The sequence below is a fragment of the Tachypleus tridentatus genome, chromosome 6 (genome assembly GCF_004210375.1).
Source record: "Tachypleus tridentatus isolate NWPU-2018 chromosome 6, ASM421037v1, whole genome shotgun sequence".
In the NCBI taxonomy this organism is placed as follows: domain Eukaryota; kingdom Metazoa; phylum Arthropoda; class Merostomata; order Xiphosura; family Limulidae; genus Tachypleus; species Tachypleus tridentatus.
The window spans coordinates 1,918,745-1,944,269 of NC_134830.1; the positions used below are offsets into that span (position 1 = coordinate 1,918,745).

At 32.5% G+C, this 25,525-nt stretch overlaps 1 protein-coding gene across 1 annotated transcript in view; it reads right to left on the minus strand.

The window, feature by feature from the left end:
• Positions 1-25,525, minus strand: part of LOC143251821 (uncharacterized) — a 124,687-nt gene that overhangs the window by 66,203 nt on the left and 32,959 nt on the right. Inside the window, exons 6-10 of the mRNA XM_076503061.1 lie at positions 25,051-25,305; positions 22,946-23,046; positions 22,153-22,297; positions 12,722-12,946; positions 3,822-4,126 (exon numbers count right to left, since the gene is read on the minus strand). Of these exons, the coding sequence (XP_076359176.1) occupies positions 3,822-4,028 (207 nt within the window). The 5' untranslated portion in view covers positions 4,029-4,126; positions 12,722-12,946; positions 22,153-22,297; positions 22,946-23,046; positions 25,051-25,305. The remainder of the gene's footprint in view (positions 1-3,821; positions 4,127-12,721; positions 12,947-22,152; positions 22,298-22,945; positions 23,047-25,050; positions 25,306-25,525) is intronic.

Sequence of the window (25,525 nt, forward strand, 5' to 3'; positions counted from 1 at the left end):
AAAGTAAACCAATCCACAAATATAGGATACAAGAGTTGAAAGTAAACCACTCCACAAATATAGAATACAAGAGTTGAAAGTAAACCACTCCACAAATATAGAATACAAGAGTTGAAAGTAAACCACTCCACAAATATAGAATACAAGAGTTGAAAGTAAACCACTCCACAAATATAGAATACAAGAGTTGAAAGTAAACCAATCCACAAATGTAGAATACAAGAGTTGAAAGTAAACCACTCCACAAATATAGAATACAAGAGTTGAAGGTAAACCAATCCACAAATATAGAATACAAGAGTTGAAAGTAAACCACTCCACAAATATAGAATACAAGAGTTGAAAGTAAACCACTCCACAAATATAGAATACAAGAGTTGAAAGTAAACCAATCCACAAATGTAGAATACAAGAGTTGAAAGTAAACCACTCCACAAATATAGAATACAAGAGTTGAAGGTAAACCAATCCACAAATATAGAATACAAGAGTTGAAAGTAAACCACTCCACAAATATAGAATACAAAAGTTGAAAGTAAACCAATCCACAAATATAGAATACAATTGAAAGTAAACCACCCACAAATATAGAATACAAGAGTTGAAAGTAAACCACTCCACAAATATAGAATACAAAAGTTGAAAGTAAACCAATCCACAAATATAGGATACAAGAGTTGAAAGTAAACCACTCCACAAATATAGAATACAAGAGTTGAAAGTAAACCACTCCACAAATATAGAATACAAGAGTTGAAAGTAAACCACTCCACAAATATAGAATACAAGAATTGAAAGTAAACCACTCCACAAATATAGAATACAAGAATTGAAAGTAAACCAATCCACAAATATAGAATACAAGAGTTGAAAGTAATCCAATCCACAAATATAGAATACAAGAGTTGATAGTAAACCAATCCACAAATATAGAATACAAGAGTTGAAAGTAAACCACTCCACAAATATAGAATACAAGAGTTGAAAGTAAACCGCTCCACAAATATAGAATACAAGAGTTGAAAGTAAACCAATCCACAAATGTAGAATACAAGAGTTGAAAGTAAACCAATCCACAAATATAGAATACAAGAGTTGAAGGTAAACCAATCCACAAATATAGAATACAAGAGTTGAAAGTAAACCACTCCACAAATATAGAATACAAAAGTTGAAAGTAAACCAATCCACAAATATAGAATACAAGAGTTGAAAGTAAACCACTCCACAAATATAGAATACAAGAGTTGAAAGTAAACCAATCCACAAATATAGAATACAAGAGTTGAAAGTAAACCAATCCACAAATGTAGAATACAAGAGTTGAAAGTAAACCACTCCACAAATATAGAATACAAGAGTTGAAAGTAAACCAATCCACAAATATAGAATACAATTGAAAGTAAACCACCCACAAATATAGAATACAAGAGTTGAAAGTAAACCACTCCACAAATATAGAATACAAAAGTTGAAAGTAAACCAATCCACAAATATAGGATACAAGAGTTGAAAGTAAACCACTCCACAAATATAGAATACAAGAGTTGAAAGTAAACCAATCCACAAATATAGAATACAAGAGTTGAAAGTAAACCACTCCACAAATATAGAATACAAGAGTTGAAAGTAAACCAATCCACAAATATAGAATACAAGAGTTGAAAGTAAACCACTCCACAAATATAGAATACAAGAGTTGAAAGTAAACCAATCCACAAATATAGAACACAAGAGTTGAAAGTAAACCAATCCACAAATATAGAATACAAGAGTTGAAAGTAAACCAATCCACAAATATAGAATACAAGAGTTGAAAGTAATCCAATCCACAAATATAGAATACAAGAGTTGAAAGTAAACCAATCCACAAATATAGAATACAAGAGTTGAAAGTAAACCACTCCACAAATATAGATTACAAGAGTTGAAAGTAAACCACTCCACAAATATAGAATACAAGAGTTGAAAGTGAATCAATCCACAAATATAGAATACAAGAGTTGAAAGTAAATCACTCCACAAATATAGAATACAAGAGTTGAAAGTAAACCAATCCACAAATATAGAATACGAGAGTTGAAAATAAATCACTCCACAAACATAGAATACAAGAGTTGAAAGTAAACCAATCCACAAATATAGAATACAAGAGTTGAAAGTAAACCACTCCACAAATATAGAATACAAGAGTTGAAAGTAAACCAATCCACAAATATAGAATACAAGAGTTGAAAGTAAACCACTCCACAAATATAGAATACAAGAGTTGAAAGTAAACCAATCCACAAATATAGAACACAAGAGTTGAAAGTAAACCAATCCACAAATATAGAATACAAGAGTTGAAAGTAAACCAATCCACAAATATAGAATACAAGAGTTGAAAGTAATCCAATCCACAAATATAGAATACAAGAGTTGAAAGTAAACCAATCCACAAATATAGAATACAAGAGTTGAAAGTAAACCACTCCACAAATATAGATTACAAGAGTTGAAAGTAAACCACTCCACAAATATAGAATACAAGAGTTGAAAGTGAATCAATCCACAAATATAGAATACAAGAGTTGAAAGTAAATCACTCCACAAATATAGAATACAAGAGTTGAAAGTAAACCAATCCACAAATATAGAATACGAGAGTTGAAAATAAATCACTCCACAAACATAGAATACAAGAGTTGAAAGTAAACCAATCCACAAATGTAGAATACAAGAGTTGAAAGTAAACCAATCCACAAATATAGAATACAAGAGTTGAAAGTAAACCAATCCACAAATGTAGAATACAAGAGTTGAAAGTAAACCACTCCACAAATATAGAATACAAGAGTTGAAAGTAAACCAATCCACAAATATAGAATACAATTGAAAGTAAACCACCCACAAATATAGAATACAAGAGTTGAAAGTAAACCACTCCACAAATATAGAATACAAAAGTTGAAAGTAAACCAATCCACAAATATAGGATACAAGAGTTGAAAGTAAACCACTCCACAAATATAGAATACAAGAGTTGAAAGTAAACCAATCCACAAATATAGAATACAAGAGTTGAAAGTAAACCACTCCACAAATATAGAATACAAGAGTTGAAAGTAAACCACTCCACAAATATAGAATACAAGAGTTGAAAGTAAACCACTCCACAAATATAGAATACAAGAGTTGAAAGTAAACCAATCCACAAATATAGAACACAAGAGTTGAAAGTAAACCAATCCACAAATATAGAATACAAGAGTTGAAAGTAAATCAATCCACAAATATAGAATACAAGAGTTGAAAGTAATCCAATCCACAAATATAGAATACAAGAGTTGAAAGTAAACCAATCCACAAATATAGAATACAAGAGTTGAAAGTAAACCACTCCACAAATATAGATTACAAGAGTTGAAAGTAAACCACTCCACAAATATAGAATACAAGAGTTGAAAGTGAATCAATCCACAAATATAGAATACAAGAGTTGAAAGTAAATCACTCCACAAATATAGAATACAAGAGTTGAAAGTAAACCAATCCACAAATATAGAATACAAGAGTTGAAAATAAATCACTCCACAAACATAGAATACAACAGTTGAAAGTAAACCAATCCACAAATATATTATAATATTCTTCTGACTGGTCATAATACTTCATAAGCGTGTGAAGATTTTCCAATAAGGCCATTTTAAAATTTTTATGTAAGAGACACATCTAATATATTGAGAATGTAAAGCAGTTTGAAAAACAAAGACTGTTTTGTTTGACTTAGTAAAAACATATATTTTCCAAAGTGTTCACAATGATAATATATACACAACCTCACAAGTATAATTTTCATTTAGATCCACATGTGGTAATTCAACATTGAAGTTGATGGTAATAACTTTGTCCACACTCAAGCTTCTCTTACGCCTGATGACTGTTGAGTTACGACAGTCAATCTGCACTGTTAAATCTCTGCAAGCATTGTGAGTTCTACATAATGTTCTCATAAACCTCAGTGATGATAAACGTTTTATAAACATTTTTCTTATATTTTCTCTCTCTTCGTCAGTTGATGGACATGACTGTAAGTTATACTGCAGTTTCAGGTTCACACTGGTAGTTGGTGGAAGGGATTTTTCTGACAAAGAAATTAAAACAAGATATATAAATTTTATATACAAATTTGAAATAGAAGAAGTTAATGGGTTCTCAATTCAGTTATTTTAAAATTATACATCTGCTTGAGTTTCACAAGCTAAACTTTTTAGATTTATCATCAATGTTTCCTTACTTTTGAAAAGTACACTTCACTAACAATGGTTTTCTAAAATCATTGTTCAGGCAAAGCTTTAACTGTATGAAAAACAACTATTATTAATGTTTATATTCACTTTTAGGAGTATAACTTCTGAGGCAATATAAAGTTCTGTATGACTCTACCAGAGTTTTTATATTTTCATCTAATAGTCTTTGTCTAACTCTTATAAAGATTTTACAAAGGTGACTTAATAATAATTTATCTAGATGCTGCAATACAAATTGCAATGCCTCATTTACTGTTTTACAAACTAAGTTTTTATTTTTTCTGAAACATTTGACTGTTCATTAAAATAATGGTGACTAAAAGCACGATCAAAACATAACTAAATCACCTCAAATTATCAGTTTAATGAAACTAAGAGGAGTGCTTTAATGCATAGAGTAACTTATGGTTTATTTCTAAAATGATTGCAGCATGGTAGTTATTAATTGAATTGTTAATTAAATAGTGGACTGTATTCCATTTTGTTTGAGTCCTGTAAGGCAAATTATCACAAATATTAGTAGTCTGTTTGATTTAGAGCAAAGCCACATTCAGCAATTTGTTGGGTCTGCTGTAGGGAATCAAAGCCTACATGGTAGTTACAAGTCAGTAAGCTTAGAGCTGACCCATTGAGGAGTTTACATATATTGGCACATTTAACTATAATTTGTTTCAATTTTGTATTGAGTTTTATAAACAAAACTGAGTACAGAGTTAAAGGGTTTATTTAAACTGTACAAATAATTAATTTTATTAAAATAATTATATAACTATTTCTGATCTTGATTAATCTATACAAATATACTTTTGTAAAAAACTATTGGCTTAATTTTTGAATAGATTTCTCTTTCTTTAGAAGTAGTTAAGAGCTACATTTAAACTCTTATTTTTTATTGATTTCTTTTAGCTTTTAAAAGTTGTCACTATATATTAAGCAGAACCATTTGTAATAAAACAGATGGTGTCAATATAAGATTTTACATCACACATAACTAAGGTTAATATAAGTGGCTGGAAGACTGTTCTGTGACTCTTAACCACTATAATACAAATTAGTCACTGTTGATGATGAACGTGTTTAAAAATTGCCATTTTAAGAAACTGTAAAACATACAGGTTAAGATGTCATATCAAAATGATGTATGAACATCAATACATCTTTATGAGCTATGCTGCTACATCTGGAAATCTTCTACGTAACAATCATGCATCTCAAAAATAACCCTGCAGTGTAATTTCCACTGCAAAGAACTCTGTCATAGTCTGTTACATCCACAGCACATCAAGCTTACCATTTTCTTCACATCATCTGTCTATTACACACATTACCTTTATCCTCATAACTTCCCCTCCATGTTTCCCTAGGTGACAATGTTATCCAAAGGATTCACTCTCAATGACAACTGGTATCTAATTATATCTAATACACCAATTAGTTTGTTCACTGGTCTTTCTAAGACTTTATTGTATCAAGAATCACATTTAATACACCAATCAGTTTGTTCACTGGTCTTTCTAAGACTTTATTGTATCAAGAATCACATTTAATACACCCATCAGTTTGTTCACTGGTCTTTCTAAGACTTTACTGTATCAAGAATCACATTTAATACACCCATCAGTTTGTTCACTGGTCTTTCTAAGACTTTACTGTATCAAGAATCACATTTAATACACCCATCAGTTTGTTCACTGGTCTTTCTAAGACTTTATTGCATCAAGAATCACATTTAATACACCAATCAGTTTGTTCACTGGTCTTTCTAAGACTTTATTGTATCAAGAATCACATTTAATACACCTATCAGTTTGTTCACTGGTCTTTCTAAGACTTTACTGTATCAAGAATCACATTTAATACACCTATCAGTTTGTTCACTGGTCTTTCTAAGACTTTATTGTATCGAGGATATTCCTGTCCCTCTTCCTCACTGTCTCTGCACGTGAGGATTATAAGAACCTTAAATCTCAGAAGACAGAGTTCTAGAACTACTCACACATATCTGTCTCTTCAAATGTTCAACTTGCTAAGAAGGTCTCCATGCACAAGTACAAGTTGTCTCAAAATCTCTTGCATTTACTATCAAGCCAAGTAGTCAAAATTCTCAACACACATCAGTAAGTCCATGAAATAAATTCAGTATAATTCACTATGTCCAACACATGGCAGTAAGTCCATGAAGTAAAGTATAATTCACTATGTCCAACACATGGCAGTAAGACCATGAAGTAAATTCAGTATAATTCACTATGTCCAACACATGGCAGTAAGACCATGAAGTAAATTCAGTATAATTCACTATGTCCAACACATGTCAGTAAGTCCATGAAGTAAATTCAGTATAATTCACTATGTCCAACACATAACAGTAAGTCCATGAAGTAAATTCAGTATAATTCACTCTGTCCAACACATAACAGTAAGTCCACGAGTAAATTAAGCATAATTCACTATGTCCAACACATGGCAGTAAGTCCATGATGTAAATTCAGTATAATTCACTATGTCCAACACATGGCAGTAAGGTAAGAACTTAGTATCTTCTGAGGGTTAGATCAAACTAGCCGTGGACACACAACTTATTAATGTGTTAATTACTTAACTGCATGCCACAGCAGTATGTCTAGGGACTCACATCACTAGTAACGGAGTTCTGATACCCAATGTGGGCAGAGCAGAAATAGCACATTGTGCAGCTTTGTGCTTAATTCCCAACAAACAAACAAACTTAATTACATCTTGAAAATAAATAAATAAATCTGTATGATGAGTACTTAAAGCTATAAAACCTTGCAATCATGAGAAGCTTCTTTGGGAGAATGGTAAAGTCTAAATCCAGGGTACATGTATATATAAAATGAATGAATAAATGAAAAGTTTTTTTTTCATTTTCCAGAGAGGATTAATGCTCCCCTGCAGCTACCCATGCTTGTAATATTACCAAACTAATAAATTAAGTAATCAATAATGGTGAACTAACCAATTAGCTAACTAATAAATTGTGATATTAATCACTGATGCTGTGTCTTGGGGTAGTTATATTTACAATCTGTAACAGGTAACAATGACACAGCTACCAATGTCAGAAGTTTGCTGTGTCTTGGGGTGGTTATATTTACAATCTGTAACAGGTAACAATGACACAGCTACAAATGTCAGAAGTTTACTATGTCTTGGGGTGGTTATATTTACAATCTGTAACAGGTAACAATGACACAGCTACCAATGTCAGAAGTTTGCTGTGTCTTGGGGTGGTTATATTTACAATCTGTAACAGGTAACAATGACACAGCTACCAATGTCAGAAGTTTGCTGTATCTTGGGGTGGTTATATTTACAATCTGTAACAGGTAACAATGACACAGCTACCAATGTCAGAAGTTTGCTGTGTCTTGGGGTGGTTATATTTACAATCTGTAACAGGTAACAATGACACAGCTACCAATGTCAGAAGTTTGCTGTGTCTTGGGGTGGTTATATTTACAATCTGTAACAGGTAACAATGACACAGCTACCAATGTCAGAAGTTTGCTGTGTCTTGGGGTGGTTATATTTACAATCTGTAAGGTAACAATGACACAGCTACCAATGTCAGAAGTTTGCTGTGTCTTGGGGTGGTTATATTTACAATCTGTAACAGGTAACAATGACACAGCTACCAATGTCAGAAGTTTGCTGTGTCTTGGGGTGGTTATATTTACAATCTGTAACAGGTAACAATGACACAGCAACCAATGTCAGAAGTTTGCTGTGTCTTGGGGTGGTTATATTTACAATCTGTAACAGGTAACAATGACACAGCTACCAATGTCAGAAGTTTGCTGTGTCTTGGGGTGGTTATATTTACAATCTGTAACAGGTAACAATGACACAGCTACCAATGTCAGAAGTTTGCTGTGTCTTGGGGTGGTTATATCTACAATCTGTAGCAGGTAACAATGACACAGCTACCAATGTCAGAAGTTTGCTGTGTCTTGGGGTGGTTATATTTACAATCTGTAACAGGTAACAATGACACAGCTACCAATGTCAGAAGTTTGCTGTGTCTTGGGATGGTTATATCTACAATCTGTAAAAGGTAACAATGACACAGCTACCAATGTCAGAAGTTTGCTGTGTCTTGGGGTAGTTATATCTACAATCTGTAGCAGGTAACAATGACACAGCTACCAATGTCAGAAGTTTGCTGTGTCTTGGGGTGGTTATATTTACAATCTGTAACAGGTAACAATGACACAGCTACCAATGTCAGACGTTTGCTGTGTCTTGGGGTGGTTATATTTACAATCTGTAACAGGTAACAATGACACAGCTACCAATGTCAGAAGTTTGCTGTGTCTTGGGGTGGTTATATTTACAATCTGTAACAGGTAACAATGACACAGCTACCAATGTCAGAAGTTTGCTGTGTCTTGGGGTCGTTATATTTACAATCTGTAACAGGTAACAATGACACAGCTACCAATGTCAGAAGTTTGCTGTGTCTTGGGGTGGTTATATCTACAATCTGTAGCAGGTAACAATGACACAGCTACCAATGTCAGAAGTTTGCTGTGTCTTGGGGTGGTTATATTTACAATCTGTAACAGGTAACAATGACACAGCTGTACAGGAGCTGTACCCAACTTTCTATGATGTACAAAACAGGTATAACAACAGGAGCTGTACACAGCATGCTATGATATATAAAACAGGTATAACAACAGGAGCTGTACCCAACTTTCTATGATGTACAAAACAGGTATAACAACAGGAGCTGTACACAACATTCTATGATGTACAAAACAGGTATAACAACAGGAGCTGTACACAGCATTCTATGATGTACAAAACAGGTATAACAATAGGAGCTGTACCCAACTTTCTATGATGTACAAAACAAGTATAACAACAGGAGCTGTACACAGCATTCTATGATGTACAAAACAGGTATAACAATAGGAGCTGTACATAGCATTCTATGATGTACAAAACAGGTATAACAACAGGAGCTGTACCCAACTTTCTATGATGTACAAAACAGGTATAACAACAGGAGCTGTACACAGCATTCTATGATGTACAAAACAGGTATAGCAACAGGAGCTGTACCCAACTTTTTATGATGTACAAAACAGGTATAACAATAGGAGCTGTACACAACATTCTATGATGTACAAAACAGGTATAACAACAGAAGCTATACACAGCATTCTATGATGTACAAAACAGGTATAACAACAGGAGCTGTACCCAACTTTCTATGATGTACAAAACAGGTATAACAACAGGAGCTGTACCCAACTTTCTATGATGTACAAAACATGTATAACAACAGGAGCTGTATCCAACTTTCTATGATGTACAAAACATGTATAACAACAGGAGCTGTACCCAACTTTCTATGATGTACAAAACAGGTATAACAACAGGAGCTGTACACAGCATTCTATGATGTACAAAACAGGTATAACAATAGGAGCTGTACCCAACTTTCTATGATGTACAAAACAGGTATAACAACAGGAGCTGTAAACAGCATTCTATGATGTACAAAACAGGTATAACAACAGGATCTGTACACAGCATTCTGTGATGTACAAAACAGGTATAACAACAGGATCTGTACACAGCATTCTATGATGTACAAAACAAATATAACAACAGGAGCTGTACACAACTTTCTATGATGTACAAAACAGGTATAACAACAGGAGCTGTACACAGCATGCTATGATATATAAAACAGGTATAACAACAGGAGCTGTACCCAACTTTCTATGATGTACAAAACAGGTATAACAACAGGAGCTGTACACAGCATTCTATGATGTACAAAACAGGTATAACAACAGGAGCTGTACCCAACTTTCTATGATGTACAAAACAGGTATAACAACAGGAGCTGTACACAACATTCTATGATGTACAAAACAGGTATAACAACAGGAGCTGTACACAGCATTCTATGATGTACAAAACAGGTATAACAACAGGAGCTGTACCCAACTTTCTATGATGTACAAAACAGGTATAACAACAGGAGCTGTACACAACATTCTATGATGTACAAAACAGGTATAACAACAGGAGCTGTACACAGCATTCTATGATGTACAAAACAGGTATAACAACAGGAGCTGTACCCAACTTTCTATGATGTACGAAACAGGTATAACAACAGGAGCTGTACACAGCATTCTATGATGTACAAAACAGGTATAACAACAGGAGCTGTACCCAACTTTCTATGATGTACAAAACATGTATAACAACAGGAGCTGTACCCAACTTTCTATGATGTACAAAACAGGTATAACAACAGGAGCTGTACCCAACTTTCAATGATGTACAAAACAGGTATAACAACAGGAGCTGTACCCAACTTTCAATGATGTACAAAACAGGTATAACAACAGGAGCTGTACCCAACTTTCTATGATGTACAAAACAGGTATAACAACAGGAGCTGTACCCAACTTTCTATGATGTACAAAACAGGTATAACAACAGGAGCTGTACCCAACTTTCTATGATGTACAAAACAGGTATAACAACAGGAGCTGTACCCAACATTCTATGATGTAAAACACAGGTATAACAATAGGATCTGTACCCAACATTCTATGATGTAAAAAACAGGTATAACAACAGGAGCTATACACAGCATTCTATGATGTACAAAACATGTATAACAACAGGAGTTGTACACAGCATTCTTGGTGTAGAAAACAAGTATAATAGTAACAGCCATATACAGCAATGTATGATACAGAAATCAGGCAATGAACAAATGTATTTTATAAGTTTGCTTGTAGCTTAAGAACAAAGCTTCACAATGAGATGTCTGTGCTGTACCTATCCAGGGCATTGAAATCCAGTTTTGGCTTAATGCTGTGCTAATGGAGGACAAGAATATGAGAGCATTATATTAGTTGATTAAAGTTTCACTGTTTTGAAAGACTACTGTAAAAATAAACAATATAATCTGAGAGATACATCAGTTGATTAAAGTTTCACTGTTTTAAAATACTGTGAAAATAAACAATATAATCTGAGAGATACATCAGTTGATTAAAGTTTCACTGTTTTGAAAGACTACTGTAAAAATAAACAATATAATCTGAGGATTAATTTAGTAGATTACTGAATTCCACAGTGAGAGCATCATTCAAATAATGTTAGTAGTGCACTATAAAAATAAATGGTAGAATCAGAGAATGACACTAGTTGACCAGAGAGAATAACTGATTCTTGAGACTACTATAAAAATAAATGACAGAATCAGAGAATGACACTAGTTGACCAGAGAGAATAACCGATTCTTGAGACTACTATAAAAATAAATGGCAGAATCAGAGTATGACACTAGTTGACCAGAGAGAATAACTGATTCTTGAGACTACTATAAAAATAAATAGCAGAATCAGAGAATGACACTAGTTGACCAGAGAGAATAACTGATTCTTGAGACTACTATCAAAATAAATGGCAGAATCAGAGAATGACACTAGTTGGCCAGAGAGAATAACTGATTCTTGAGACTACTATAAAAATTAATGGCAGAATCAAAGAATGACACTAGTTGACCAGAGAGAATAACTGATTCTTGAGACTACTATAAAAATAAATGGTAGAATCAGAGAATGACACTAGTTGACCAGAGAAAAGAACTGATTCTTGAGACTACTATAAAAATAATTGTTTTAATTGTTGTACATTACTAAGCATAGTATTTAAATAAATAATGAAAATCACAGAATAATGTTTTTCATTGTGACAAAAAGGTGAATTTTTATGTAACCTGTATCACATAATCTACCCAAATATTCTATGGTATCATTAAAATATCAAATGCATGACCAAATCTCCTAAGAATAGTAAGTAGTTTTTAATAGTATGATATGAAAATTATTAGACAGATTATATGTTAATCACACCTGTCAGAAAGGTAGCTATCTTAATTATGGCCTACACTTTTTCAATACGTAATTGCATATGTCTAGTCATAACTTAATATCATCTTTACCAAGATATTCCTAATATTAATAGACATCTTTACCAAAAACAACTTAATAAATAACATTTTTTTATGGAAAGACAAACCTGAAAAAAACTATCATATGTTTAGTTCTTTGGGATATGGTTCTAGTTTTAATGTAACTTATAACGTCAGTTTGACTATCATGATACAAATAAAGCAGTGACAAATTAACCAGAAAATATGATGCCATTTCATGTTAAAACTTAACAGTAAGAAAACAGTGTAAGAGCTAAGACTAAAATAAAGAAACTTAACACAAACTAAGAGACACTTTAAAATTTAACTAAACAACTAAATTTTGTATTATAATATAGTTTTAAAAATAATTTCAATATCACAGATGCTAAGTTTAGACTGATAAGTCACCAAATAAATTGCTACAAATAATACCATATATTACACCCACTTGCACAGTCTGGCCATGGGAATTTAAAAGGATGTTTAGATCTTGAAGTTGGCAAACGTGACCAAACTCCTTTGCCATGTCTCTGGCTGCAAAAGTAAAAGTCTTCAGGATCCTCAGAGAAGTCAAAACCATCTTTACATGAAACCCTGCAAAACTGCCCCTCCAGTGATCTATCACAAACCAAGAATCCATTTTCTGGTGGCCTCTCATAAGGACAGCTGTATGCTGTTAATAAGAAAATTATTATTCAGAAATGCTTATTTTTAACTATCTACGTTCTAGAGGGTTTTAGTTTATATTTAAAGTAAATAAGCATCATAATTGGGAATAAGAATCATAAATGTATTGAAAAAGTAGGAAACAAATGATAGAAAAGTCATTACTTCATAAAGGGTCTGAATTAGGAGGATTAACCAAAAATACTAATCAGAGTAAGTCAAGAGAAGATTTCATAGTTGCATATTCCCCCTGTAAGTGGACATCTAAAATTTACATGCACATTTTATAGACTACTCTGTTTTAAAATAAATTATCAATATTCTACCATATATACAAAAAGTGTTTTATTTAATGTTGCCAAAGATGCCAAACTAAGATATGTGGTAATATACTAGATACAAAAAAACGTTTCTCCTGTAAAGGTTTAATGAAATAAAGTCTTACACGAGGCACTGGTATTGCAAAACAAGTGCTTATATAAAAGAATACACCGTAACAAGCGTGAGTCCAAACTACCAAATCAGAACATCATGACTTGTGAAAACATGATCTAACCAAAGCAACAGCCATAGTGCTGTCTATGTCCACAAGTCACAAATCTTATCCAGTCACATGTGGGACCGTCCTTAATGTAGAACATGCTGAACTGTAATTGCTCTTGCATGACAAAGTTCTACTTTCATCATCTGTGCTTTACTGCTAGAGGAACTTTGATCTTAACTCATTGTTGCTTCTTCAGAAACCTCTTCTTTTAATGTGGTGCAGCCTTTCTCATTCTTTTCCTTGTTGTTGGCTTTAGTATGAGGACAGGTTTCTTTGTCTTCTCTGCACATTATTCACCTTTTGTTAACTTTGTTTCTCTCACAGTACTTTACATCTGGTGTTTGGCATGTTCTAACTGTAACCTTTGGCTTTACATCTAGTGTCAGCTGTTTGGCATGTTCTAACTGTAACCTTTGACTTTACATCTAGTGTCAGCTATTTGGCATGTTCTAACTGTAACCTTTGGCTTTACATCTAGTATCAGCTGTTTGGCATGTTCTAACTGTAACTTTTGACTTTACATCTAGTGTCAGCTGTTTAGCATGTTCTAACTGTAACCTTTGGCTTTATATCTGGTGTCAGCTGTTTGGCATGTTCTAACTGTAACCTTTGGCTTTACATCTAGTGTCAGCTGTTTGGCATGTTCTAACTGTAACCTTTGGCTTTATATCTGGTGTCAGCTGTTTGGCATGTTCTAACTGTAACCTTTGGTTTTCTTGCTGCAGGTATTCTCAACAGAAGCATTTTGGAATGACGTAGGAAGTGATGATTATCATCTGTCACCACTCTGTTGTTGCAGTATAGTTAGATGTAGCACACCTTTATCTTACCAAGACAGCCTCTGCAACACTGTCCTTACTGCTAAATAATGGCCAGGAATATAAGTAGGATCATACAGAAAAATCCTGCATGCCTAGAAACCTGTTGTCTCATAACCAACTGCCACAACCTAGTTCCATGTTTAGGTCAAAAGTGGCCTAAACTGATATCTTGTCAGGCATCAGACTGAGTTGCTACGTATCCAATTAGTAATTTCTTGCTGCAAGAAATTCTTCAGCTGCTTAAAGAAAATTCTGTCAAGAGGTTGTACATAATAGGTAATATGGCTTGGAAGACAAACAATACATTCTTTTTGTTAACATCACAGCTGCACGACTTGCGCCTATCAATAATATAACATACTTTCCCACATGCTTTTTTGTGAACAAAGGGATTCTTTAACAACCCATGAACAGATCAGTGTTAATGTGTGATGATGTGTGGTACATTTCCACAGGATCACTTGGAGACATACTGCCTTGAAACTTTTCCTTTTTTTCCTCTTTCCTTGGAAGATAACATATGACAATATGAATTTTGCCTTGACATTTCAACTGATGTCTTAGCCTGTCATTTTCTTTTCTCGAATAAATAGGTCTTTCATCTCAACAAACATATTTTGCCTGTATTTGAATGGCCTATCTTTTCCATATATGAAATGTACTCTGCAAGCTGAACCTTGATAAATTTATTAGACAACTTGCTGGGTCTGGTGAGCCTTTAGTGATATTATGTTCTGGAACACACCTCTTCAATGTCATGCAAGGTATGTCGTATTCAGAGAGACTGCTGCCTGCCATGTAGTCACTATCTCTGTAGACATATCTGTTATTACACAAACCAAGTTGTCTTCTAACCAGGACATCTTGTGTTTGTACATCTTGGGGCATTCCTTTAATAGAATGACACGAAATTAGTTTAAATTTTATGCACTACATATAGGAGAATACACCATTAGTGTACTTACAGTTAAAAGAAAATTACCATTAACTTATACTTTCAGTTATTATTATGTATTATGTCTCTTAGTGGGTTGACAATACTAATATCCAGGTTTGGTTCCCATAGTGGACACAGCACATAGCCCAATGTAACTTTGCACTATCACAAGAACAACACTGTACCTTAATATTTTCATCAATATTAACTTAATTATTATTGTAAGCTAACACCAGTATTCAGTACCTTTATTATTTTAACATGTTAAATATAAAACTTATTAAACTGACACTTGTAATTTATTGGGGGAGGATGTCACATGAGATTGCTGCTTAAGAACTAAAATGGCTGCCTCACTAATACGTATATACTCACTAAGATCCCACCAATACCTAAGTCATGCCCATCTTCCTTAAAACTAACTTGTCAGACCTTATTCACAGCCACTACTAAACTATGAACAACTTTAAAAATGGGTACTTACTTGGTGTTTTAGGGTGTTGTTAAATCACAGAGCTCAACAGCTTCCTTCTCACCCCTGGCAATTCTATTAATCTTCATCTTTTGCTAACTCAAAAAAATATTGCAAATTTTGCATTTTCTCTAGACTTACCCACTAGAAGAAATCAGTTTCAGATTTTAATTTACTGTTCACAAGTTTTTGTTTTGATACTTTTGTTAATAATTTCTTCGGTCAATATCACGGTGATTAAACAAATGATCTGATTTGTAAGAATAAATATTTCATTTTAGATGCTGATACAACACAAGATAATTATTTTGTCATAAACCTTTTTATCTGTTTCCAAGTCATTCTTATGTTATTTATTATATATTTCCATAAATCACAGTTTCATTTTACCATGGGATGAAATATCAGAGGGCATCACGAAAGTTATAATTTTGCTATCTACACTGAAAATAGATTTCCAATAGGTTTCTACCTCTTCTCACACATACATAACTTTTCTCATTCATTGGTTCCTTCTATACGCAAAAAAAATTCTTTTGTGTGCCATAAGCCTTGCACTCTTATGTACCTCACGATAATTGTGGTTCACACTGTGTGTCACACTCGACAATTGTCCATCAATAGGAGTGTGACACACCTTCCTAATTTCCTAGGTCTTTTGACTGTACTGAATTACCACTCGGAGTTAAGGCAGAAAACAAAACATCAGTTTTCAGTTGTAAGGATGGGTTGGAAGTGTGAGAGAACATAATAACATATCAGAAATAGTACAGAAACATTATAACTTCTGATATTATCTCTGCTCACACATACTACTAGAATCCTAAATTAAAGAAGTGGAAGGAGAGGTGTATGGAATATAAGGAAGCACCCTTCAAAGGCATCCAAAGAATATTTTGTACTGATGAACCTTTTAATAAAGAAGACTGCACCACTTCTGTACATTTTTTGTCCAGTGTGAAAAGAAATGTTGCAGACACTGGCAGAAGAAATGGAAGAGCACAACCAAAAGGGAGAAGAAATGGTTAGATTAGGATCTAACTGATGTGATATCATAGTCCATTGAAGAAAAGGTATAGAATATTCCTATGCATAAAGTAAAACTGGATGTCCTCCAAAGTGTAGAGTGGCTAGAGAGTAACAGGCTATACATGGTAGATAAACTAAGTCCAAAACTAAGTGGTATCAGCAATATAACCTCTAATTTGTTGTAGGAAGAGGATGCACACTATCTTCACCTCAAACTCAGTAGAATACAGATATATATATACTGTGCAATTAATTTATAAAACAGGTACTTTGGACAAAAATGTAGACTGCTTCATTTAGCCCTACAGATCATAATGCGAACCAAAGTAGGGATTGAAAACTGTTTTAAAATTAGTCCAACTAGTATCACGTTTGTGTACGGTTTATTGGACTAATATCACGTTTGTGTACGGTTTATTGGACTAGTATCACGTTTGTGTACGGTTTATTGGACTAGTATCACGTTTGTGTACAGTTTATTGGACTAGTATCACGTTTGTGTACGGTTTATTGGACTAGTATCACGTTTGTGTACAGTTTATTGGACTAGAATCACGTTTGTGTACGGTTTATTGGACTAGTATCACGTTTGTGTATGGTTTATTGGACTAGTATCACGTTTGTGTATGGTTTATTGCACTAGCATCACATTTGCGTATGGTTTATTGCACTAGTATCACGTTTGCTTACGGTTTATTGCACTAGTATCACGTTTGCGTACAGTTTATTGCACTAGTATCACGTTTGTGTATGTTTTATTGCAGTACTTACTTTGATTTAGATGAATAACCAATAGTCCCCATTTTCCCTTAAATTATTTTTTATTTTTATTATTTATTTGTTCAGTTTTTATATGTCTATGGAATGGACACAACATCTATAAACTTTCAGTATAGCTATATCCCTGATAGTTATAACTTTTACAAGAATTAAAACTAAAATCCCAAATTTTAAAATGTAATTCTGACTTTGACCTACAGATAATGTATTCAATGTGGGGATTAGAGTTTTATATTTGTGACTCTGGTTTTAGTTCTTGTTTTATTACTTTTCATATCAGGATCATTTTAAGAGTAGTAATACTATTATTTGTTTACTTTTCATGCTATACTTCTAAAACTTATATACTTTACCTTCAGAAACTCTTGCATATCTATCTATCAATATGTAGCACCATCTGTTGGGTTGAATTGTGTTGAAAAAATATTTAAGCGTGTGAATGATATGTGTATAATTTATAAAAAAAATCTGCATATATTTACTGAAATATCAAAAGTGAATACACACAGACCAGTCACATAAGCTGGAAAAATATTATAGTGACAGTCCAGACGTCTAGGGATAGCCTCACTGACATGGTCAGGTAGGTAAGTAGTAGTAGACAAAACAATCGCTGTTGTAGACATTTTTGGATTATTGTATTCGAAAATTTAGTGACTTTTTTAGCATATTAGTAATATATATGTGTATATAATATATAGTAAGTGGTACCTTGAGGAGTAAGTTGTGTTACTTACAAATTCAATAGGGTGTTTTTTTTGGGAGAGCACATGAATTATTTGGAAATCTTGTTGATTCCTACTATTAAGTACTAAAGTGCTTAATAATTAAATGTTTATGTCGTGAGTGAAGACTTTACTAACCTAAGATATTTTAGAACTTATGTAAACACTGAATGTTAATTGATAATAAACTTTATTAATCTTGTTTTTAAACTCAAAGTGAACATTCAGTCTTTTGTTAGCTTACTTATTCTTATGAATATTGTATTTACACAATTGGTTTATTAGTTATGGCACTCCACTCACAACATGTAAGCCATATAAACTGTATAATGTGAAGGACACTATTTGTTGGTAAAGTGTAGCCCAAAAGATGGGAGTGTGAACTGGAAGCCTTCTCTCTATCATTTCAAAATGATGGACAACCAGCACAGATGGCCTTTCACAAGCATTGTGAGTAGATCAACAAACAACATCTTAACAAGTTAGATTATGAAATCTTAATAATATGTCTCACTTTGACAACAGCAAGAAGAGAATTAGATGAAATTTTTAAAACATTGAACATCAATAACTTTAACAAAAATAAAGTTGCAACATTTTAGCATAGCCTTGCCTTCACCTTGATATTTAAACAAACATAGCAGAGTTGAGGTGTGAATGGTGAAGAATAATTCCATTCACTTTTGAAAATAAAATGTATGAATTTCTTGTATACTCCCTAATTTCATATTGTAATATTTGGAGGACATTCCCACCAATAGTTCCAATCATATTCTTCAGGTATGAAGATATTTCTGAATATATCCGACAGGTATAAAGATATTTCTGAACACATCTGACAGGTATAAAGATATTTCTGAAAATATCTGAGAGGTATAAAGATATTTCTGAACATATCTGACACGTATAAAGATATTTCTGAAAATATCCAACAGGTATAAAGATATTTCTGAAAATATCCGACAGGTATAAAGATATTTCTGAATACACCTGACAGGTATAAAGATATTTCTGAATACACCTGACAGGTATAAAGATATTTCTGAACATATCTGACAGGTATAAAGATATTTCTGAACATATGTAAGAGGTATAAAGATAGTTCCAGACACATACAATAAGTATAAATTTATTTCTAGAGATATTCAACATGAATAAAGTTGTTTCCAGACACATACTGATATAAAACATTTAGCAAACTAATAGGTATTTTTAGACATAAGTAAAAAGAGGCATATCCAGACATAGCCAACAGATATAAATATATTTATATAGTTATTAACAGGATATTTGTATTCCTATTTTGAAAAAAATTAATGATATAACATAAGTTATGATAAATAGCAGTCATTAACAAGACAAATATTTTATGTTTATTGTACTGTCACAGAAATATTGATTGCCTGCATTCTCAGTAACATAAGTATTGGCACTACATTACAAAGGATGTGCATAACTAATAAAAAAATGAAGAATATGATACATGAAATCAGTGACCTTGAAAAAGCCACAAACTTTATAACTATATATAGTACAATGATGTGTCAGAAGAGAAAGATACTTAAATTCAATACCATCTTTATAACTATATGTAATACAATGATGTGTCAGAAGAGAAAGATACTTAAATTCAATACCATCTTTATAACTATATATACTACAATGATGTGTCAGAAGAGAAAGATACTTAAATTCAATGTCATCTTTATAACTATATATACTACAATGATGTGTCAGAAGAGAAAGATACTTAAATTCAATACCATCTTTATAACTATATATAGTACAATGATGTGTCAGAAGAGAAAGATACTTAAATTCAATACCATCTTTATAACTATATATAGTACAATGATGTGTCAGAAGAGAAAATACTTAAATTCAATACCATCTTTATAACTATATATACTACAATGATGTGTCAGAAGAGAAAGATACTTAAATTCAATACCATCTTTATAACTATATATAGTACAGTGATGTGTCAGAAGAGAAAGATACTTAAATTCAATACCATCTTTATAACTATATATAGTACAATGATGTGTCAGAAGAGAAAGATACTTAAATTCAATACCATCTTTATAACTATATATACTACAATGATGTGTCAGAAGAGAAAGATACTTAAATTCAATACCATCTTTATAACTATATATAGTACAATGATGTGTTAGAAGAGAAAGATACTTAAATTCAATACCATCTTTATAACTATATATAGTACAATGATGTGTCAGAAGAGAAAGATACTTAAATTCAAAGTCATCTTTATAACTATATATAGTACAATGATGTGTCAGAAGAGAAAGATACTTAAATTCAATACCATCTTTATAACTATATATAGTACAATGATGTGTCAGAAGAGAAAAATACTTAAATTCAATACCATCTTTATAAGTATATGTAATACAATGATGTGTCAGAAGAGAAAGATACTTAAATTCAATACCATCTTTATAACTATATATACTACAATGATGTGTCAGAAGAGAAAGATACTTAAATTCAATACCATCTTTATAACTATATATAGTACAATGATGTGTCAGAAGAGAAAGATACTTAAATTCAATACAATCTTTATAACTATATGTAATACAATGATGTGTCAGAAGAGAAAAATACTTAAATTCAATACCATCTTTATAAGTATATGTAATACAATGATGTGTCAGAAGAGAAAGATACTTAAATTCAATACCATCTTTATAACTATATATACTACAATGATGTGTCAGAAGAGAAAGATACTTAAATTCAATACCATCTTTATAACTATATATAGTACAATGATGTGTCAGAAGAGAAAGATACTTAAATTCAATACCATCTTTATAACTATATGTAATACAATGATGTGTCAGAAGAGAAAAATACTTAAATTCAATACCATCTTTATAACTATATATAGTACAATGATGTGTCAGAAGAGAAAGATACTTAAATTCAATACCATCTTTATAACTATATATACTACAATGATGTGTCAGAAGAGAAAGATACTTAAATTCAATACCATCTTTATAACTATATATAGTACAATGATGTGTCAGAAGAGAAAGATACTTAAATTCAATACCATCTTTATAACTATATATAGTACAATGATGTGTCAGAAGAGAAAGATACTTAAATTCAATACCATTTTTATAACTATATATACTACAATGATGTGTCTGAAGAGAAAGATACTTAAATTCAATGTCATCTTTATAACTATATGTAATACAATGATGTGTTAGAAGAGTGACATTTTTAATTCAGTACAATTCTTTATAACTCTATGTCGTACAATGGTGTGTATTTTTTAAATTTACCCAAAATTTACATCATTGTCAGACCTTTACTTAAAATGACACCTATGGATGATCCATCACTTGTACATAAATGAATGGATAACTATGTGTGATAAGGAAAACCTCATTTTCAACTTATTTATTAACAGTGTTAACCCTTCAAAATAGACATATCACATCATTGTAGTAAAACAAATAAGTAAAGTAAATTCTAATTAAATTGGTTTCGGCATGACACACAGGTTGATATATTGATGTATTAAAAGGTCAAACTGCTATTAAATATACTGAAAATTTACAGTCTCCATCTGGATGTTGTAGTTGCTATAACATTCAATTCGACTGTGAGGTTAAGAGCAGCTGCTGTCTGGTGTTCTTTCTTTTGGTACACAATTCTAATTTAGAATTGAACATTAATGGTATCTGAACATTGCTGCATCATAATTTCCTAATCAAAGGAAGTATTACAATAGAAACCTGAAGGTGAACAGGAATTATTCAGTTGTGTTTAGCTTATCACAGAATAAGATAACAACACAGTGTCATCAGCTCCAAACCAACTAGTGTTTTTTTCATTCTAATAAAACATCATAATAAACTCACGTTTCACCTTCACTTTAAAAGTGCATTTGTTAGTATTTCCTGAGAAATCACTGACTGAATATTTCACCTCCACTGCTTTTCCCCAAGAAAATAAATCTCCTGACTTTTTGTTTTGAATTGGATCTTGAAGTTTTCCAGAGTTATCCTAATAGAATATAAAATAATTTAATTTCGTAGGCAGAAAATATTTCAAATTTACAATAGATTATGCAATAATTTACATTTCCAAAGGATGACCAGTGTCTACATCCCAGTGGCATAATGGTAAATCTAACTTAAGGGTTTAAACCATTAGAAACAGTTCCAATGTTTGTAGTAGGCACAGCAGAAAGAGTCCACTGTGTAATTTTGCACTTAACAACAAACAAACAAAACACAAGTGTCTACATCTGGACCTGCCTATTGAATACAATATTTGGCAGAACGTGGCAATGAAAGTTTTACCATATTCTGTTTGTGGCTATGAAGCATTGTATTATACCTTTCAAGAAATATTTAGAGACCCTTCTTCCCCAAAGAAATACATGTATATCTCTATATTTAACTAACTTCTAACTTATAATTTAACTCAGGTTATTTGAAATTGTAATACTTAAAATTTTATAATACTGATTTACTGTGATGATGTAATATTAATATTCTGTTTTCACTTATAACAATTCATAGCTTCTAGTGTTTTAAATAGTAATGTTGGATGTTTCTTATAACATTTAAAAAAGCAACATTACATTTAGTCTCCTTCCAGTAAAATTTACATATTTAGAAAAAGTTAAAAATTTATCTGATATAGTACTTCAAACTGTGGCTCATCCCAAACAACAGGAAAATCTGTTCTTTTTTCATGAGCAACTTCAATATCAGAAGGACAAGACTTAACCTGAGGTGGTTCATTATCTGAAAATGTAAAAATTATAATTAAATCAAGGCAAAATATTCAAAAAAGGTGTAATAAAGCAAAAATGTAGGTTAAAGTGTAACAGGAAGGAGAAAACCAAGACATTCATGTGTAGGTAGATGGTGAGACAATGATCAGATGTAAGATGAAGTGTAACAAAACGAGCTGTTTTTACATATATATTTCTCTACAACTGGGTTTTCTCGACATCACTGAGAGCATAACATGGAGAAGTGAACAGTGAAATACAGGTACAGGTAGATGGTGAGACAATGTCAAATTCAGGCCAAAGTGTAACATCGAGAGGTGAACTGTACATATAAAGCTAGATGGTAAACTAATGATCAGATGTGGGCTAGATGTATCACAAGGAGAAGTGGAATGTGAATTACATGTAGAGGTAGATGGTGAGTCAATGATCAGATGCAGACCAGAGTGTAACATGGAGAAGTGGAATGTGAATTACATGTACAGGTAGATGGTGAGTCAATGATCAGATGCAGACCAGAGTGTAACATGAGAAGTGAACTGTGAATTACATGTACAGGTAGATGGTGAGCCAATGAGCAGATGTAGACCAGAGTGTAACATGGAGAAGTGGAATGTGAATTACATGTACAGGTAGATGGTGAGTCAATGATCAGATGCAGACCAGAGTGTAACATGAGAAGTGAACTGTGAATTACATGTACAGGTAGATGGTGAGTCAATGATCAGATGCAGACCAGAGTGTAACATAAGAAGTGAACTGTGAATTACATGTACAGGTAGATGGTGAGTCAATGATCAGATGCAGACCAGAGTGTAACATAAGAAGTGAACTGTGAATTACATGTACAGGTAGATGGTGAGTCAATGATCAGATGCAGACCAGAGTGTAACATGGAGAAGTGGAATGTGAATTACATGTACAGGTAGATGGTGAGCCAATGAGCAGATGCAGACCAGAGTGTAACATGGAGAAGTGGAATGTGAATTACATGTACAGGTAGATGGTGAGTCAATGATCAGATGCAGACCAGAGTGTAACATGAGAAGTGAACTGTGAATTACATGTACAGGTAGATGGTGAGTCAATGATCAGATGCAGACCAGAGTGTAACATAAGAAGTGAACTGTGAATTACATGTACAGGTAGATGGTGAGTCAATGATCAGATGCAGACCAGAGTGTAACATGGAGAAGTGGAATGTGAATTACATATACAGGTAGATGGTGAGCCAATGAGCAGATGCAGACCAGATTGTAACATGGAAAGTGAACTGTGAATTACATGTACAGGTTGATGGTGAGCCAATGAACAGATGCAGACTAGAGAGTAAAGTGGAAATGTAAAGTCATAAGACTTTAAGGAATCTTAGTGTTTAAAGTAGTTTTGTATACTTTTCAATTAACACTGAATTATCCGTGATGATGAGAAAGCCCACTTGTAGAGAAAAATATGTATGTAAAAATGGTTGGTATGGGTAGAGAAAGCTTTTTTTACATATATATTTAATACTGAATCAAAACATACCTGACACCCATAAATTAACACTGAATCAAAACATACCTGACATCCATAAATTAACACTGAATCAAAACATACCTGACATCCACAAATTAACACTGAATCAAAACATACCTGACATCCATAAATTAACACTGAATCAAAACATACCTGACATCCACAAATTAACACTGAATCAAAACATACCTGACATCCATAAATTAACACTGAATCAAAACATACCTGACACCCATAAATTAACACTGAATCAAAACATGCCTGACACCCATAAATTAACACTGAATCAAACCATACCTGACATCCACAAGTTAACACTGAATCAAAACATACCTGACATCCATAAATTCAAGAGTTTCAACATTCTTAAAGAACCAATAAATATATTTTTGTATTAAATATAAGAAAACTGTAGTAAAACTGTATGGGGCTACATACAGAAGTTATACTTATAGAAACTTCTTTGAATACTCACAAGTTCTTATACTAAATGTACCTTTAATTATAACAGAAAATGAACAAGTTGATGACAATTGAGCATGGTCCACTGCCTCATAAACAACCTTTGTCTTGCCAATTGGAAAATGATGTGGTGGTTTATGAACATGTGGTGGATGAATTATTTGAACTTCTTTTAACTGTTTATTATCACTGGCAGTAGGAAGTTTCCAGCTAAGATAGGCTGTTGGTTTGTGAAAATCCGTGTTATAGATGTAATCCTCTGGGCACGTGATGTTTGGTGGGGTTGCATCTAAGTACATATGAAAGATTTTAATCAGTATACATTATACACAATATTTTTATAATAATATCATCTTTAGTGGATGTAATACAAAATATTATCCCTCTAGAATAAAAAGAAAATAGTGAAATAACTTTAGTACTGTTTGTTTGCTCTATTCAGCTATTCAACAGATGTGACTTTTTGTATGATAGCCAATATCTTTAAACTTTTGTTTATCAGAGCAACT